The sequence below is a fragment of the Atractosteus spatula genome, chromosome 3, assembly GCF_055471065.1.
Source record: "Atractosteus spatula isolate fAtrSpa1 chromosome 3, fAtrSpa1.hap1, whole genome shotgun sequence".
Classification (NCBI taxonomy): domain Eukaryota; kingdom Metazoa; phylum Chordata; class Actinopteri; order Semionotiformes; family Lepisosteidae; genus Atractosteus; species Atractosteus spatula.
Genome location: NC_142708.1, coordinates 26105355 through 26123734, shown reverse-complemented (window position 1 = coordinate 26123734; position 18380 = coordinate 26105355). Strand labels below are relative to the sequence as shown.

Genomic DNA, 18380 nt, shown 5'->3' with positions numbered 1-18380 from the left:
ACTAACATTGTCAGATTCTATTGGATTTAGCAAAATTAACCCATGAAACATCAGCTACAGTATGTACAGTAAGAAATATATACCGTACTGTATAATCTATTGTAATTTTATGTGTCATTAAAAAAAAGCTATTTGAGAAGAGTAACACAAACAGATATTGTGGTTATTTCACCTGAAATATTATTTGTTATCTTTAGTGAGAAATAAGTGAGAAATCATTTTTGAAATCCATACAAACTGAAGAAAATGAAACTAGGGAAGTAAACATTCATTTTTGAAGTGCCATGTGTAATGATTTAGGGAAGTACTGTATAATTATAATGTTGAGCTGAATTTATTGTGGCTATATGCCTTCCCTGCAAAGCCAAAAAAGGTAGAGACAACTTTGTGAGTTGTGCTATCCTGTTTCAAAGAGTAACTGTAACCTGCCATGTATATAGAATAGTAATATTTTTATTGAGACATGGCATACGTTTTTTTCTGAGTGCTTTTTTTTCTCCAGACAACATTAAATGTTAAGTAGAAAGTAAAAGTAAATTGATTAAAACCCTTGACCCTAACCCTGACAAAAGATTGCTCAAAATGATTTTCCTTTATTGACAAAATCAAGGTCACTATCTACATTGTGCTGAGCTACAGGTAGCATGGAGGACCAAATAAAAATTCTTAATCTGTTGTATGCACAAAATGCTTAGTACAGTTTGTCTTAAAAGTTTGTTCCTTTAAATAAGTAGGTTTTTTTTTTCACTACTACTGTGAACTGTATTTTTATTTTATTTTTTGTCTTCACAACTCAGCACTGCAGGAAAAAAAATACAACCGGAATGAAATTAATGTTATGAAAAATTGTAATGGAGGAAAAACCTTACTCATAATTTTTAGTGGCAAGGTTTACACTGATTAATGACTGTTAATGTAAACTCAACACCCTGAGAAATGATTGAAGTGATAAATAAAAAAGTGCATGTGAATCACAGTGTTGTGTAAAAACACATCACATATTTAGACATTATGTGACTTCTCTGTGAATAACTGTTAGATGTAAAGTTGACTTCACAAATTTAAAACTTTATCAGTCTAAAAACATCAGTGTGACAATACAGTATCATTAATAATAGCCACAGCCCAGGCCCTTGTGTGTGTGAAACAGGCATAGTGGGTAGGTTAAAAAGACTAATGGGATACAGTAGCTAATTTAACTTACTGTAGCTTCCTACTATTTTTGTATTTTACCTACAGTACTGTATAATCTAACTACACCCACTCAACAAAACATTAAGCGAATAAACACTATTTAGATACAAATTATAATGCTGTGTCAAATTACCGTATTTCATTGGGAGAGCAGATCGTAATGTAAACTGCACATAAAATCTGAAAAATTAAGATGTTTAAATGTCTTAACCTAATTGGTGTTAACAGTTTTCATACTGTAAATGGCAGGATAAACACACTGGTCACGGAAAGTGTGAAAGTTGGAAAGTGTTTTGAAGGAATGGAATCTGAAAGTTCTTCATATGCATTTAATGAGATAGTGTATACAGTATTTACAGTAATTAAACCCACAACACCTAAATGCAGACATTTAGTAAAAGAGAAAGAAAAAGATAAGTGCATATGCATTTCCATATTAACACATTTTCTAGCTGGGGTCAGTGACACTGAGTAAAACTTAATCTTGCCATTAGACTTTCTTTCACAAAAAAAGGACATTTTTTTCTTGTGAGGAACACCTGAAGAAGGCTCCACGGCCGAAACGTTGTGTTTTCTTTCTTCTTTTTTTCAGCATGGAATAAACCTATTACTTGTTCCTTTGCAGCCTACGCATGGTGATGCAGCTACCCACCTGAACTACTACATTTTTTTCTTGTTCAGTGATTTACTATGCTACCAAAATTAAAAAGTGTCTATCTCATTGTGTATAAAATAACTGATGTAGCAGTGAAATATAGTACATCTACATCTTTGTTTTCTTTTTAGTCATCCGTGTTAATTTGTTCCCAACAGGACTATTAATTGCCGGTTACCAAAATAATGTTTGTACTTACAAATAACTGCAGCTTATTTTAAAAGACATCCATCAAATGTGATGTATGCACATCACGTGTTTGTATCATAAATTCAATTTGACAACACCTTCAAACTTTGGTAAACTGTACTTTGGAAATAACCTACAATTTATTGCAATAGTTAATGAAAAGGAAAGCCCTTTGGGGATTTCACTGTAATATGTGTGCAAAGGGGGATTATGTCTAACATCACATACTGTATATAGAAAGCAAATCCCCCCCCACCCCCACCCAAAAAAAAAAATCTGTGCTTTTAATTTAGATGTATAAACATAAATATTTAAATGTAGTTTTAATCTAGTACAAATGTACTATAATAATACCGTATGTGTCCATCCATAACTGAGATTAAACAATAATTTAAATGAATGTATAAAACAATAACTTTTAATTACTGTATGCTGTGAGAGTCACAATTTATTTATATTTAATACATATATTTTTCTTATTATGCAGAGATGGGAAATGCCATAAAAACATAGGATCATTGAAAACTATCTCAACTTTTATGCATCCATGAAGAGATATGAAGACAATTTAAATCATGGGAGTAGTGTTTGAAATTAAAAAAAAAAAATCAGGAATGTTAAGGACCTTTTGGATGCATTAGTTTATGGATACATCTTTTCTTTTTACTGTCCACAATGTTGTGTTTATTTAAAGCAGCCAGCAAATGAAAACGTCTTGGTTTCCCACTTGGTTATTCAGTGGCAATCCTAATTTCATAACTCCTAGACTCATGCACCCTTGACATTTTCTGCTGCATTCATTTGAGAAGTGTTTCCAACTTCTATGTATATAATTTGGAATAATTATACCAAAGTATATTTTTTAGGGACAGCTTTTCTTTTTAATTTCCATGTGGTTGATTGAACTAACATTGTTACTTTTTATATTTACAATCAAATGGAAATGTATATTGTCAAGAAAGGAAAAATACAGTATAGTATATCTATTTTTATTAACCGAAGTACCTGACATCTGCCTCTTGTATGCTAGCATTTAATATAGAACTAAGTTTCTGAGGTATGCTGTTTCTATCTTCTTTGTAAACACTTGAGTAAAATGTTACTTTGATACATGAGTAATTTCCTTTTCATTTAAAACTCTTATGTTTATCTCTCAGAGACCAGATTTAATCTTTTAATGTTATTTTTGATATTGAAAGAAATATGAGAATAAAGTAAAGAATGGAGGATGTGCTCATGGTACTTAAATCATGACAAAAAAAAATGAAATCCAGTGGTCCCCTTAGTATGACACAGTTTATATACAAATTCACACTAACAAAATACCAACATTGAATAGAATTGAATTTTGAAGTCATGATAATTTGCCCTGAAAACAATGGGGATTAGAAGGTGTCTACAAGGCATGAACTGAACGTAAACAAGAACAGAATTTAATTGATTTAAAAAGTGTAAATACTGCATTTCAGAAATGCACAATTTTAATCAATTCAGTGAATTATGCACTTAATTATGATAAATGTTTATCATTATTTAGGCAATCATAAAATGGTTCAATAAAAGACATGCTATTGATTTAATCAGATTATGTAATACTGTATGTATACTGTATACTGTAAGAGTCAGTTTTATTCAGCTGGATGGAGAAATAACAAGAAGACAGTTCATGTAAAATTCTAAAAAAAAGTTCTACGTGATTAAATTAAACATTAACATGAATTGGTTGCAGTGACTTGGATCCTTATATTATTTTCTCTGTTATCAGTTTTTGTTATCTTTAAAAAAATCACAAGTGCTGTCAACTCACAAATTCCTCCCATGTAACAGTAAATCTGCACTCGTTTGTAGACACTTCCCCACTGGTAATTTTATGTTCCATTAATTTTTAAACATTTAAGCTTTTGTTTGTACTAGTCTGATCTTGAATTAATGGATGGATGGCACTCTACTGTAGATTTCATTGTACAGCACTGAGCTGCTCAATTTTGAATCCATTTATTAAATTTAGCAGCTGGGTTTGGACTGCTGGTCCTATTTGTGGCTTGCTGGGTCTACTTGTTGTTAAAGTTCAGGGTCTAAGGTCCGGAGTGGCCTCATTTTTGCTGCCAGAGCCTCTTTGTCGCTACAGTTGCTCACCTTTGAGTTTGTGTTTCTGGCTGCACGGCATTGTGGCTTGTTGTTGCTTATTTGGTTGCAGATGTTCAACGTGATGATTTCCTGGTCTTTGACCACTGTGCAATCACTCCTTGATGGCGGTAATGCTCAACGCATGTCTAGTGCAGATTTCGTCTTGTGAATTGTTGAACAAATGACTCTGTAAAGCATGCTTATCTCAGAAAACTGGCAGTATGGTACAGTACTATTCCTCACACATTTTATATTTAAAATGAACTACTACTAGCAAGTTAGGCACATAACGTTTGTGGTCACTTACTGTAGGAATGTTGTGTAGATGAGAGTACTTGCTTTGGTGCTCAACACTGTTCCTTTCCTCATGTTTATACAAATAATAATATCATTCAGTCTCAAAGGTGGAGACATTTTTCTATGTGGTGTTGAATACCAACATCTACTGTAAGTTGAATTTAATAAGTTGCCTGACTCTAACCTTTTTCTACAACCTAAGTCAATTAAATTATTCTTGCTAAATACTTGATTACTCTTTAATCATTCTAATGAACTAGTTAAACCTTAGTTAATTAACTAGTTAGTTAACTTAGTTAACTAGTTAGTCTAGTCTTTGAAGAAGAGTTCACAAGCTACTGTAGATCACAAGTAGAGGAACTCTGTTCATCAACAGCCATGGAAGCAACACCTAAATAAATAAAGAATGAACCTTCTATTTGTAATATCATTGTTTTTCTCTTGATTAAAATAGTAATGGTGATCCCAGGGACCTTTTCTCAAGCATTACTAATGTTACAGACAAAATATCAAATTGGATATAAGAAAGGGTAATATTATGCATTTTTCTTACTCTTTCAGAACAAAGTAGAGAATATTAGTATCAGCCATTTCCATTCTCTCTTTCCTAGCGTTAATCCCGCATCAGCAGGGTCCGCTTGTGGGCACACCAGTCTCCATTTGGTGGTTTGAACCAAATCTTTGAGCTGACGTTGCCATTAACTGCGACCAAAAAATACTCCAACCAGCGCATCGCTCCGCCTGCCATCAGAGTGGGAGGGGGGGGAGAGGAGAACAAAGTAATGTAGCCAATTCATAGAGGGGGATTATTAGGAAGCATGGGAAATTTGGCCAGGATGCCAGGGTTACACCCCTACTCTTTTCAAGAAACACCCTGGGATTTAAAATGACCACCGAGTCAGGACCTCAGTTTTCTGCCTCATCTGAAGGATGACACTTACTTACAGTATAGTGTCCCCATCACTATACTGGGGCATTAGGACCCACCTGGACCACAGGGTGAGCACCCCCTGCTGGCCTCACTAACACCTCTTCCAGCAGCAACCTTAGTTTTTCCCAGGAGGTCTCCCATCCAGGTATTGAACAGGCTCACACCTGCTTAGCTTTAGTGGGTTGCCAGTTGTGAGTTGCAGGGCGATATGGCTGCTGGCTATCAGCCATTTCTATTGACCCACATTAACTGTGAGCAGAGTTCTGCACCACACTTTGGTGGGATTTGTTTCACTCGTTTAACACGTAGCTCAATCCACTTTCACTGCTGTTTGATAGAAAATGTAATCCATAACGCATGTGTTTCTGTTTTTCTATTCCACATTTTCCTATATTTACTAATTTCCTCATTTAACCAAATGGGCTTGTTGGTCTGAATAGCATCCTCTCATTTCTAAGATTTCTTATGTTCTAAGTCGTCAAAACAATGATTAATAAATCACTGGTATTGAGCCATCATAATTCAAAATTGCTGCTATTATTGTACTTCTCTATTAAAAAATAGCAAGCAGACAAAACCTTATGATGTTCTTATATGTGACTCCTCATTGAGAAGGACTAAGTTTATCTTAAATAAGAGTGTATTGAGTGTGTTTACTGTAAATGTTTAAAAAGTGTAACTATTCATTGTTTCTATGAAATTAAAATTATTGTATTTATCATTTTATCATTAGACCCTGTCTGGTTTTTCTTATTTCTTATGTAACATCCGTTTTGGCATTTAGATCCAGTTGATTGCTACACGGTTCTGTACTTAGAGTACAAGCTGAACCCTTCAAAACCAACTCTATCTTCATTTTACCCAGTGATTGTCTTTTTTTGAGTCTCTATAGGATCTTCAACACACCAGGACTTCACCACTTATTGTACCTTATCTAATCCTTTTCCTACCTTATTCCACATTCCTCTCTCCTTCTAGCTCAAACCTGCAATACGATACTCCAGGCCTGCATGCTTCCCTGACTCCTTATCCTTCTTCAGTTACCCGTCGGACATTCACCTCTTGAGGGACAAGTCTACCATCTGTGTTTTAGAGGCCATCCCTTCCTTACTTATCAAGATCACTACCCAGATTCTATTTTCCATGTCTACTGTCCAAACTTTCTGACATCTACAAACTGTTGCTCATCTCTTTTCTGCTGGCTTCCTATTTCTGTGTGTCCATTCTGTTTTTACACTACAGTACATTAAAACTTCTGAGTTCAAATAGCACTGCCCTTTCAATAGACACCTTTGTTGCAATATTTCATATCAGTTCCAAAATTGAGTATACTGTATGCTGAATTAAAAGACATCTTTTGTGTCTGCAGGTACTAAGTAGAACACAGCACAGTTTCTGTGTAAGTGATCAACATTGTGCCCAGACCTCATTAAGAAAAAAGGCAGCAGCACTGTAGTTATGTTTTACAAAGGAAATCACTTCTACCATTATATTTACAGCTTCTCTTGAATCAATGACCCATAGCACCATTTTTCATTATATTTTCATTATGAAGTATAAAATTAAAGGTTGAAGACAGATCATTGTTATTAGGACAGCGACACAAACAGTAGGACAGATTTTGGAAGGGCTGGGCAGGTAGATTTTTCCCCGGTGGAAATAACGAAAAGTTATTTTTTGTGTACAGTATTTCAAAATTTTCAACCATACTGTATATTCAAGTCTGTAGAGAAAAAGTAACTTATGCTACTTTATAGACATTCACATACTGTATGAAAACACCAAGGAAAATGATGCAAAAAGGACACCTGAGTATATGGAAACTGAAGTCCTACAGACTTGCCATATACTGTAGAATTTCTCACAATAAAGTTAAAAAAAAAGAATTATCCTTTTCAGGACCCTTCAATTGCTCTTCTGCAAGGTAACCAGGATAAAATTGAAAGAATTATGCTGCAACAACAGTGTAAATGAACAGAAACAAGAGCATCCTTCTGCATTTCATTTACAGTTTTATGTGTCTGGGAAGGTCTGCTGTCAGGCAAAATGTAACTACAGTATAACAGTAATTATAGTTTTAGTTTTTTTCTCAGAATCGGGAGGAGCAGAAACACTATACAGTATATAAAGAATACGGTTTTCAGTGGGCTGTTCTATAATATTGTTATAAAACTTCATAAAAATTGCCAAAAAAATGCTATAACAATGAGATGGATCTGCTTTTTTATTCTGTTTTATTCTGTTCATGGGAAGGGGTACTGTAGCTCCTCTTAGTGCGCTGCTGGCTTGGGATTAAAGATGCTGCTGTTTTATGTAAATGAATATGCATTTACTCATGTACAAAACACATATAGTGTATACAGTATACTGTTTATATTTGTGTACAATACTCTATACTGTATATGTCTGCTTGGCAATCACTTATAGCAATACTATCTAAGGGGGAAAAAAGAAAAATATTCAATCCATAAACAGTAACCGTAAAGTTATAAAGCTACTAAACCCACATTGGGTTCAAAGTTATAGAGCTTGAACTAAGATAACAAATTAGATTGTTCAGTAAACAATTTGCTTTTTGACATAGGCAACCAACTGTCGTTAACCATAAGAGAGTCATGCAAGTGCTGATCACTGTTTTTCACTGTCTTCAGTACTGAGCAAATGATGGTATCATTAAATAACCAGATTCCTCTGTAGTTGCATTCCACTGCTATTGCTTTTTCAGGCAAAAAAGCTACATTACGTGGTAGGCATGAATGATCCAGAGGTGGTTTCCGTAACTTTATGCATTTAGAACCAGACGAAAGATCCCAGACTGCAGGGATTAATTATACAAAGAAATTAATGCTCTCCAGGAAGTTTCTATCTTTATTAATAGAACTCAAGATGATGTAAAATTCAGGAAATATAATTTTTACTGTGCTATATATTCTAATATATTGTACATGGACATTTTAGATTTGTATCTGACTTGCAGCATCTAATAAAAAGTATGAATATCTGTGGTATTCTTTCATACCAGATTACACAAAATGGACAGTTCTAAAGGTGCACCAGTAAACATACTGTAGTATTACATGGCAGAACATATTACAAGTGAAACTATTCCATATTATTTTTATTTAACACAGCACTACCATAAGGACAGACTTCAGACCCTAAGTCAATCCCTTTAGGAAAAATATTTTAAGACAGAAAAAAAGGCAAAGAAAGAAGTAGAGCTTGATTTCACACTGAATATATATGAGTAGTCATAGTGTAGTTACAAAAGCTTACTATAAACACTTTGTAAATAAAGTTGTGATTGAGATGTTCTAATGCATAGCTCATTTGATCATAGAGGTTAACAGTATGAGTCAAATTTGTGTATTTCCCTTGTGTTTGCTCAACCTATACCATATCGAAACTGCTTGAAAAATGTGTTTGACATTTCTTTTGATTATACCTGTACAAAATGTTAGTTTAAATTACAGTAAAGAAGAGAAATTTGAAGCATGCAGTGTTTTGAATAACTCATTAACTTTCCTGTTTTTATTATTCAGATGTATGCTTATACACTGTATGATTTCAAAGGTTTTCGATAATATGTACTAGCATACTGTATTTTACTGGAAATGTATGTGAGACAGTGATTAATGCTGAATTATCCAACAATTCACACTGTATTATTTTTTGATTAATTCAGATCTTCAGTATTAGTAACCTTCTTTTACTAATTTTGAACTGAAAACACCTATAATTTGCAGATAACTGTGACATATCCAGTGTATTCAGCTGTAAACAAAAAGCTTCTGTCTCAAAATTTGAATTAAAGACTCATCATCCTTGTAGACACTTCCATTGTAATAGCCATGGTATAAACAAATGCAAACAAATGAACCTCCCAATCATCCATTTCCAGTAACTGTTCTATCCTTGTCGGGTTGTAGTACAAATTATATGAAAGGGAATTTCCCATTCATTATATTTGCCCACACTAATTTATGACTGATAACTGAATTAAAGTGAAAACTGATTGAAACATTCAATGATGCGACTGTTTAGGTAAAAACAAATTTTCACCTCTGACATAAAACTTAAAACCCTAAAGCCTACACCCACTATTTCAGTTCCTTTACTTCACATGACATCACCCTACCAAATGATTTGTTCATTGACAGTACCCACTGAATTGTGGGAAAAGGACTTTTAAACCTGTTTCTAGCAATATAGGATTTATCCTTTCCTCTGTCCACCTGTTGTTTGGCTTTGAAAAGGAGTGTCAGTGCTCTTCTTCTCAGCCCAGGGATTGCTGATAGTCAGGCATGTTAGTTTCGTAAGGGCCCGATGTATCTCAAAGAATAATGCCTAAGGACCAGTGGTGCAGTCTAATGGAATTACTGCTTATTTTCTAAACTGTTTTACATGCTAAGTGAATGTCTTATAACCAACAGTATTACCCCTTGAATTGTCCATCTGTAATGTACTATGGTAAATGTAATGTTTTGTGCTTACTGTACATGCAGATGAGGCCCCTTGGTCCTTCATTTATTAAAATATCCAGAATGCTGAAACACCCGAATGCCCTGATAGTCCAAGTCCTTGGTGCATTTAAGATTTGTCATACAGTATTTTGCATAAGGCTCTTGTAAGTTACAGTGCTTATAGTTGCTCAGTATTTGCTGTAATGTGAAAGAACACTATAATGGTCTATAAGCAGAAAAAGTATGATGCTGCCTTTTCATGTCCAATTCTTGAGCGCTTGTACAGAAAAAAAAAGTTGTCGAATTAGAATTTTCTAGTCTTGGTAGCAGTAAGTACTAACATGACAGGAAATCCTGTGAATTTGCAGTGAGAAAATGGTGGGCTGAAAAGGAGAAGCAAAAGCAATTTACAGGAACAGAGCATGACATAAGAGAAAATCTATTCAACCATTTGTATAGAAGAACTATAATTAGAAACTGCCATGGATGCCAACTACTATTATTAATTCTGCTTGGTCAATTAATATTATTTTTATTACATTTAAAATGTGGATGAAGGCTGTAAAATTATCCTGAAACGCAAAGGACAAATACACTGCTGACTTTAAATCATCAAGCGGACTGTCTTTTTTTACTGAGCCTGATGTCAGTATTCATATTAGGTAACCTTCTGGTGTATGACTTCAATACCCAAATCAAGTGCTGTCAGGCACAATACTTCAACTACTTTACAGCTTATAGACCTGATATCAGCAGGTGAAAAAAAGAGCAAGAAGCTAATGGGAGCTTAGCACAGGGAGGGTTGGTACGGGTGTTGCAGGTAATAGGTACTGTAATCAACTTCTAATTTATTCAGTAAAAAAATAACTTTGAATCTATGTATCATGGCAGATCAACTAAAACTAGGTCGGCAAGGAGGACAACAACGGAGAATAGGCAGGTGGCAGAGGGTTTATTGCCCTTTTAGTTCCAGAGTTCCAGAGTGTTACAGAGGTGTGCTACTCACCAGGGCGAGACGGCAGGTAGAAGTAAAGAGGAAACAGTTTTCCCTAGCTTGCCAGGCAGTGCAAAGAGGGCGAGTTTTATGGAGGCCCCCATATATGGGGTATGGGGTGGGGGGGAGGGAGAGCTGCAAGAGTCAAGGTCATGGAGCAACGGCACAGTCCATACTCCCGGGGTGGGGGCCAGAGCACTCCAGTACAAGATGGGATGAAGAACTGCAGGAAAACAATTTAAAATACACAGTGCCGATAAGTAGTCAAGTACTGTAGCTCTGCACATACAGTATCTAAGCAGATTTAAGCAGAAATATTGGCATTCTGTATCTTACATTAGAAGATCATTTTTTAGAGAATAAATAGGTTTTCCAATACACTTGAAATAACACTTCAGATAATTAACACATGTAGTTCAAAAGTTTCTGTTTTTACGTATAATGAGTGAATAAAACTGTGCAGACTAAATTACATTTTGTGATTCCAGAATCTGGCCTCCCAAAATTTGGTCCTTTATTTAATTCACTAAGCACCTTCTTTGTCATAAATCCGTTGCATAATGCAGCTGTCGGGTGTCATCTTGGGGGGTACTCATCTTTAGCGGTTGACGGATCCTTTCATTTTAAGCTCTTTTTCATCTTGTGAGATAAAAAGCACTAGATACAGCGGCTATGAAAAGTATTCAAGCCCTTGGACTTTGTCAAACTTTATTGTTACAACTAGGAATCGTAATGTATCTAATTCAGATTTTTTTGCCATCGATCAACACAAAACACTCTGTAATTTCAAAGTGAAAACAAAATTCTACAGATCTTTCAAGATCAAATATAGAGATTTTTAATTATAAAACAAGTGGTCATGTATCATTTATTGTGCTGCACCAAATCTAAATATGGTAAAGTCACCATAGTGTCTAAATATCAAAATCATCACCTGTTGGATCACCTGAAAAGCTCCAAAGAAATCGTCAGCTTAATTTTTCAGACAATCAGAAAATTAAAAATGGTATGGGGTACACACGCGGTGTCTGGAAACACATTGACACAGAGTGGTTGTGGTAGATGTTCAGAAGTGACAATTATGGCTCATGAGCTGTGTGGTCTTGCACTGTCGTGCTGCAGGGAACAATTTTGCCTCATCTGCTATACACTTTGGTGTGATTGCTGCAGGGGAAAGAGAGGGGGAAGAGACTCATGCAAAACTAACTGAACTTCATCTCACCTGTATTTTAAAGTCTTATTTGAACAATCATGATCAATAGAATGCCCTTAATTTGTTTATGCTTAAAAACGTGCACAACACACACACAATGCAATGTGCTGTATGTACAGTATACTGTACAGTATGTACTGTAATGTTGTTTAAAATCATATTAAACCACTAGTATATTCATATTAGAATTCTGTCATTAAGTATAATTATTATCTTGTCTTCAATCCAAACTAATTCAAAGTATTCTTTACATATCTTATGTAAATAGGAAGGGCAGTAACCAGGAAATATTGCATGTTAACAGAAAACTCAATTGGTATGAGTACAGAAAGAATAAGCTTTCTTAATCTTTGACCTTTGAAATTGATCTAATGTACAGTATACAATATGTGTGACAAATAATGTTGCCAGTAACAACTATAAATTGGGTAATTATTTTCTTTCAGATATTTTTCCTCATTCATTGCATTTAAAAATGTATAAACAATTCCATAAAAAGTACTTTCAAAGTTGTGTCTAGTTGATATACAGTACACTGAACTAATGAATTATATACCTATTTAATACAGAGATATTTTACAAATAAGTTACAAATAATCACAAAAATGATATCATAAATTAGAAAATGTCCAATCCTAGTGAGCATAATGTGATAGACGTTTGTTTTCTTAAATTGTATAAAATTGGATTTAGATGGGAAACCCATTGATCAATGGTGGTTTGAGGATGATTATACAAATACTTTTGTCAAATACTTTTGGATTGGCCAAAAAGCAATAAAGCTTTATTGTTAATGTCTTCCAAAGCAAACATATGGAAATAGTCCTGTGAATCTGTGGTAAACATATAGAATGCACTTTAAATTAACTGCTATTAGTGTTATTCAGTTTATTCAATTTATTCACTGTGCTGTAATTTTAGCAAAAAAATTAAATGTAAAAAACCCCCATCCATAAAGACACTGCATGCCACAGAAATTCAGTCTGCAGTAGCCGTTTCTTTAGACTCTTTAACCTACATTGTGAAACAGCCTGAGTTGAGGAGGATTTTAGATTAAAATCTCATCACGTCTTTTGAAAAACAGGCAAATTTTCAATACACTCTGGTACAAGTCTACCAGATTAATAACAGGTCAAATAATTTTTTATCCGTGAGTAGGAGTCTTATTTTCCTGTGAAAAAATAATAAATGAACCATATAAGCATTTTTGCCCAAAGAATGACATCATGACACTTCTCAGTCATTATTTCATACATACGGTATACAGTATGTCACTAAATGTGCAGAGACGATTTGATTAAACAGCATTAAACAGTGCTGGGACAGTCAAAAGTGTTAATAGTTTTCATATTTTCAATGCCTACACTGGATGAATGCACTTCAGCATACAAACCTGAATACAAGCTTTAAAACCAGCACAAAGATGTGACACTTCATTTTTAAAGCTATGACTGAAAAGGGGAATACACAAAACAACACAGTTACACATTCCAGCCCTGTAGTAACCAGGCTCTCTGAAGGCCCTCTATTTGCCTCTCCAGTGAAAAGAGAGTTCCCTAGGAATGGGAATGATCCCCATTCATCAAAGATCCAACAACTCAACAAGGGACCCTTCCTTTATGTGCTCTTTAAACACCAAAAAGTATTCAATTCCAAATCTTCAGTGCAGTTCCTTGTAATGAAATGAGCTCCTGGGACAGGTGCTCAGAAAGCCTAAGAGACTCTGTGGTCCTACTGTTTTACATCTGGTTGCACAATTCACTGCTTCCACTGCAGCTATACCATCAGTGGCATCCGCCCAGCACAATATTTCCTGCCTGCACCAGGAAGCTCCAACCATTTATACTGGTTCAGCCATGACCAACCCCATTTGAGTTCATACCAGTGGACTCATACACCACCTCAGGCTAGAGTAAAGGCCTTTTATTTAATGACTTGCTTTCTACTTTTATTGAGTTCCCGGAGCCAGGAGGTGAGCCTAATCTCACATGTATCACCACTGTGCCACCAAGGAGAGAATGGAATCAAACTATAGATTTGAATGGACTTGAATCTGAATATGCCATAGGTTATTCCAGGTTCTGTGCTTCCAAGAACTTATCCATTATGGACTATAGGCAGAGATACTGTATATGCCTGGTAATCCATTGCCAGCTCTCAACAGAAGTTTGCTTTGCCCAGCACCCATGCTTTCTAACTTCCAGCGTTTCTCTCACCCAACTTTCCCAAAACAATATTTCTTAAGCAAAAATGGAAAAGGTAGCTACAGTACACTTATTACACCCAGGCACAGGAGAGACCCACTCTCCCATGCACTCCCATGGGTGCTGAATGACTGCTGCATGCCCACAGCGAAACCCCCCCCAGCCGACATGCTACACAGACAACTGGGAAAAGGGAATAAGCACAGGCAACTCAAGAGCTATAACAGGGCACTATGTACAAACAAGAGTCCTTTAATGTTTTCACTCTTTTCTTACAATACGATACTGTCTATTGTGCATTTTACCATAAAGATTTCCTCATCTTAAAATTGAAGTATTATGGCAGTTATGTGTTTTAGTCCTCTTATTCAAGTATTTACAGTATCTATATTCATAATGCTTTTAAATAGTTCTATACTGGAGCAAGTTCAGGTTCTTGGGGGTTCTGCCCTTGCCGTTCCTGCCCCTGTTCATCCCCCACCTCAGGACCGAACCCGGGTCTCCAGCATTGCTCCACAGGGGTCTTGCCGGCTGAGCTAAAGTAGGCCTTCCTCTGCCTGGGTGGCCAACATCCCTGTTATGCGCAGGGGAGTAGATGGCGGTGCCATCACCACGCTGCAACTGGCTCGTACAACCTGTATGTCAGCCATTTGTTACAATACATAAGTATTTCTATAGAAATACTAAGGTTTAGCTGTCTCTGCTTATCACACTTATAAAACTAAGCATGCTGTATGTGAAGGATGTAAATACTCTTACCAGAAATCTGACAGTTTGTTGCCTATTTTATTGAATATAACTATGTGAACAATGTACCATTAATTTGATTTCAATGCTTAATTCCAGAGTTTCAACATGTATATTTCCCACAGACCAGCTATTTCATCATCAGGTTATGTTCACGGTAGGGCAGCATTGATATTTTAGAAGTTGCATTCTGGGAATTCCCATAATAAGGAAGTTGCTTTTTGCCAAAGCTAAATATACAGAACAAAATAATTAAACAGAGTTTAAAGTGGAATTTTGCCATGGTAACATACAAAAAGGAATAAGCAACCATCAGTTTTGGAAAATGTTGCTTTTTGCAATGAGATTATGACAAGGAGGATGGATTACATTATAACTGTTGTTTTTTCATCGAATCAATTTATCGTTTTTCTGTTGCTTTCAGTTACTGTAGATAATGGAGCTTTTTTAACTTTAGTGAAACATTTTCAATTCCTTTTCATTTGAAAAAGTGTACCTCTGTTGTGCATCATTACACTAAATGTATTAATATAAATCTCTATATTTATGTTTGAAAAGCACACTTAGTAAATACCACTATTAAGAGGAGGAAAATGCACACATATATTATGTTCATTTCTCACCTAAAAAAATTAAAAAGTTGAATGAATTTTAGCATTTCATTTTTAAATATTTTCTTTTTTTTAGGCTTCCTGAAACATAAACATTGAAGGCATTACTTGGTGTGAGAGAAGACAAACTGACATCTCGTAATGGCAGACAAAGTGAATGAATTGCCATTTTTCTATGGCAATATCACTCGAGAAGAGGCCGAAGACTACCTCAGGCAGAGTGGAATGAGTGATGGACTGTATCTGCTTCGACAGAGCCGTAACTATCTTGGTGGCTTTGCTCTATCTGTGGCCTACAGTAGGCAATGTTACCATTACACTATAGAGAGAGAATTGAGTGGTACTTACGCTATTGCGGGGGGAAAATCTCACAAAACTCCTAATGATGTCATTGACTATCACGCGCAGGAGTCAGATGGACTTGTGTGTCTTCTCAAAAGACCTTGTAACAGGCCTAGAGGAATGCAGCCAAAAGTAGGACCATTTGAAGACTTGAAAGAACAGCTCATTAAAGAATATGTGCAACAGACATGGAACTTAAGGGTGAGTCACACTTTTCTTTTTTTTACACACAGAATCGGACCATGTACAGTATAATGCAATTGCAGGAAAGTTACATAATTACCTAAATCTGCTTGAGAAACAAGATAAATGATTACTGAAACCTTTGTGGGCAGCACAGTACAGCACATGACACAGTGGTTAACATTGCTGCCTCCCAGGTCTGGGGTCCTGTCTGGATCTGGGGTGAAATCTGAATTTTGAATTCTGAATTCTGGATCTGGGGTGCTGTCCATGGGGAGTTTGATTTGTGTTTACGTGGGTTTTCAACAGGTACTACAGTTTTCTCTCATTGTCCAAAAACATACTAGTAGGTTAATTCACTTCTGGGAAAATTGTCACTGGTGTGAGTGTATACAGTACATGTCCGTGTGTGGCCTGTGATGAACTGGTAACTAGAGTGTATCCTGCCTGTTACATACCCCGATAGTCTAGGGGTAAATGGAGTGTGACATTAAGGGAATTCCAGGCATGCAGGGAGAAATCTTTGGTGTGGGGAAAGATAGTTGTAACTAAGGACATATGAGTGGTGCCAAAGGAACAAAAATAACAAACAAAATGAAGCTGGCTAATTAAGTAAGGGGAAGCTGACCTAACTACAAAACAAAACCCAAAACACTCTGTCTTTGGCATCTTCTAACGTCCTATCTAACCTACACTGACTACCTAAAACCATACAAAACAAGAGGCACTCACCCATACTAAACTAGTGTTTCTAATACAAAGACAAACTATGTGTGCACAATGCACCCGGCAACCTTGACTAACCCTTGCACAAAAGTTCACACCAATACACAAACAAGTGTGGTATGAATACAAATAAGGGAAAACGAGTGTACAAAAGAGCACAGAGGTTGATATAACGTTTGGGCAAGGTAATGGCGAATAAAGGATAATACAAACAAACGAAAGTACCAGGAGGAGGCGAACACAAACAAACAAAGCCGAAGCTATAAGGAAACACACACACAAAGCGAAATGAAGGAAAATGAAGACGAAGCCGAAGCAAAACGAAGCCGAAGCTGAGGTCAAGCGAAAGGCCCCCTACATTCTGAATACCTCCAAGTTAAATACCGAAGAAGCTGAGTTCTGATTGGTCGTGTTGCTGATTATGAATGACGTATTATGGCAAAGTGAATGAATTAATGAACCAATAGGGAGGGAGAACAACCAAAGTCAGGAAGTGTGGAACATAGAAACAAAACAAACACACACAGGCCACACTGGGATGTAAGACTGCCTCACACCTGTTGCTTGTTAGGATAGGATCCCAACCCTGAATTAAATGAAGCAGTTAGAAAACAAATAGATGGATAAAAACCTTTGTACCTTGATCACTGTTCAGATTTTGTTCCTTTAATTCTTGCAGTCATAACACTTTAAACTTGCAATTAATATCTATTATACACACTCCAACCTACAGTATATACAGTATTTCAGGGTCTGAATACTTTTGCAAGGCCTTTATACTGTATATGGCTGCTAGCACAGGTAGAATACCTAGGTATCACACTAGATAGATTACTGTACTTCAGTGGTGGACAGTGTAAATCCTGTTCTCTATGTAAAGTACTGTACTTTTCGATGTTTCTAAATGAAAAGCATAACACAATATAAATATTCTCCTTCTCTTCTCCTTCTCCTGTTGTTCCTCAACAGGGTGCTGCTCTTGAGCAAGCCATTATCAGCCAGAGACCACAGCTGGAGAAAATGATCGCCACCACTGCTCACGAGAAGATGCCCTGGTTCCACGGTTGTATATCCAGGGAGGGCTCTGAGCCCCGCCTCCTCCAGTCACCAAGGATAAACGGCAAATTCTTGTGAGTCTACATTTTTCTTGAAATAATGCATTTCTTAGCACTGTCTCCATTCCTCATATTTCCATACAGTTTTCATTAAGTAAATTGTTGGCCAAATTATTTTGGTTTAGAGAGGATTACAGTTTTGACTTGCAGTTACAGCGGGTCTATCATCTGCACAGTTATGTAAGTTGTACTATAATACAACTATATAATAAGCTATTTAGCCAACAGAAAACACCTGAAAATAATGACTAAAAATATACAGTAGGAATTTCACAATAACGTATAATTTATACAATTCATACAAAAGTATAATTCACAATGCTATAATTACAATCATCAAAAAGTCTTGGATAAGCAAAGTATGGATAAGTACTGCAGAAAATTCTCAC

The 18380-nt window shown here is 35.9% G+C and overlaps 1 protein-coding gene across 4 annotated transcripts in view; it reads left to right on the top strand.

Annotated features, from left to right (window-relative positions):
* Window positions 1-18380, top strand: part of syk (spleen tyrosine kinase) — a 52034-nt gene that overhangs the window by 10778 nt on the left and 22876 nt on the right. For all 4 annotated transcript variants that reach the window (XM_088911994.1, XM_088911993.1, XM_088911992.1 and 1 more), the window contains exons 2-3: window positions 15702-16168; window positions 17846-18006. In XM_088911994.1, coding sequence (XP_088768120.1) covers window positions 15767-16168; window positions 17846-18006 — 563 coding nt within the window. In that variant the 5' untranslated portion in view covers window positions 15702-15766. The remainder of the gene's footprint in view (window positions 1-15701; window positions 16169-17845; window positions 18007-18380) is intronic.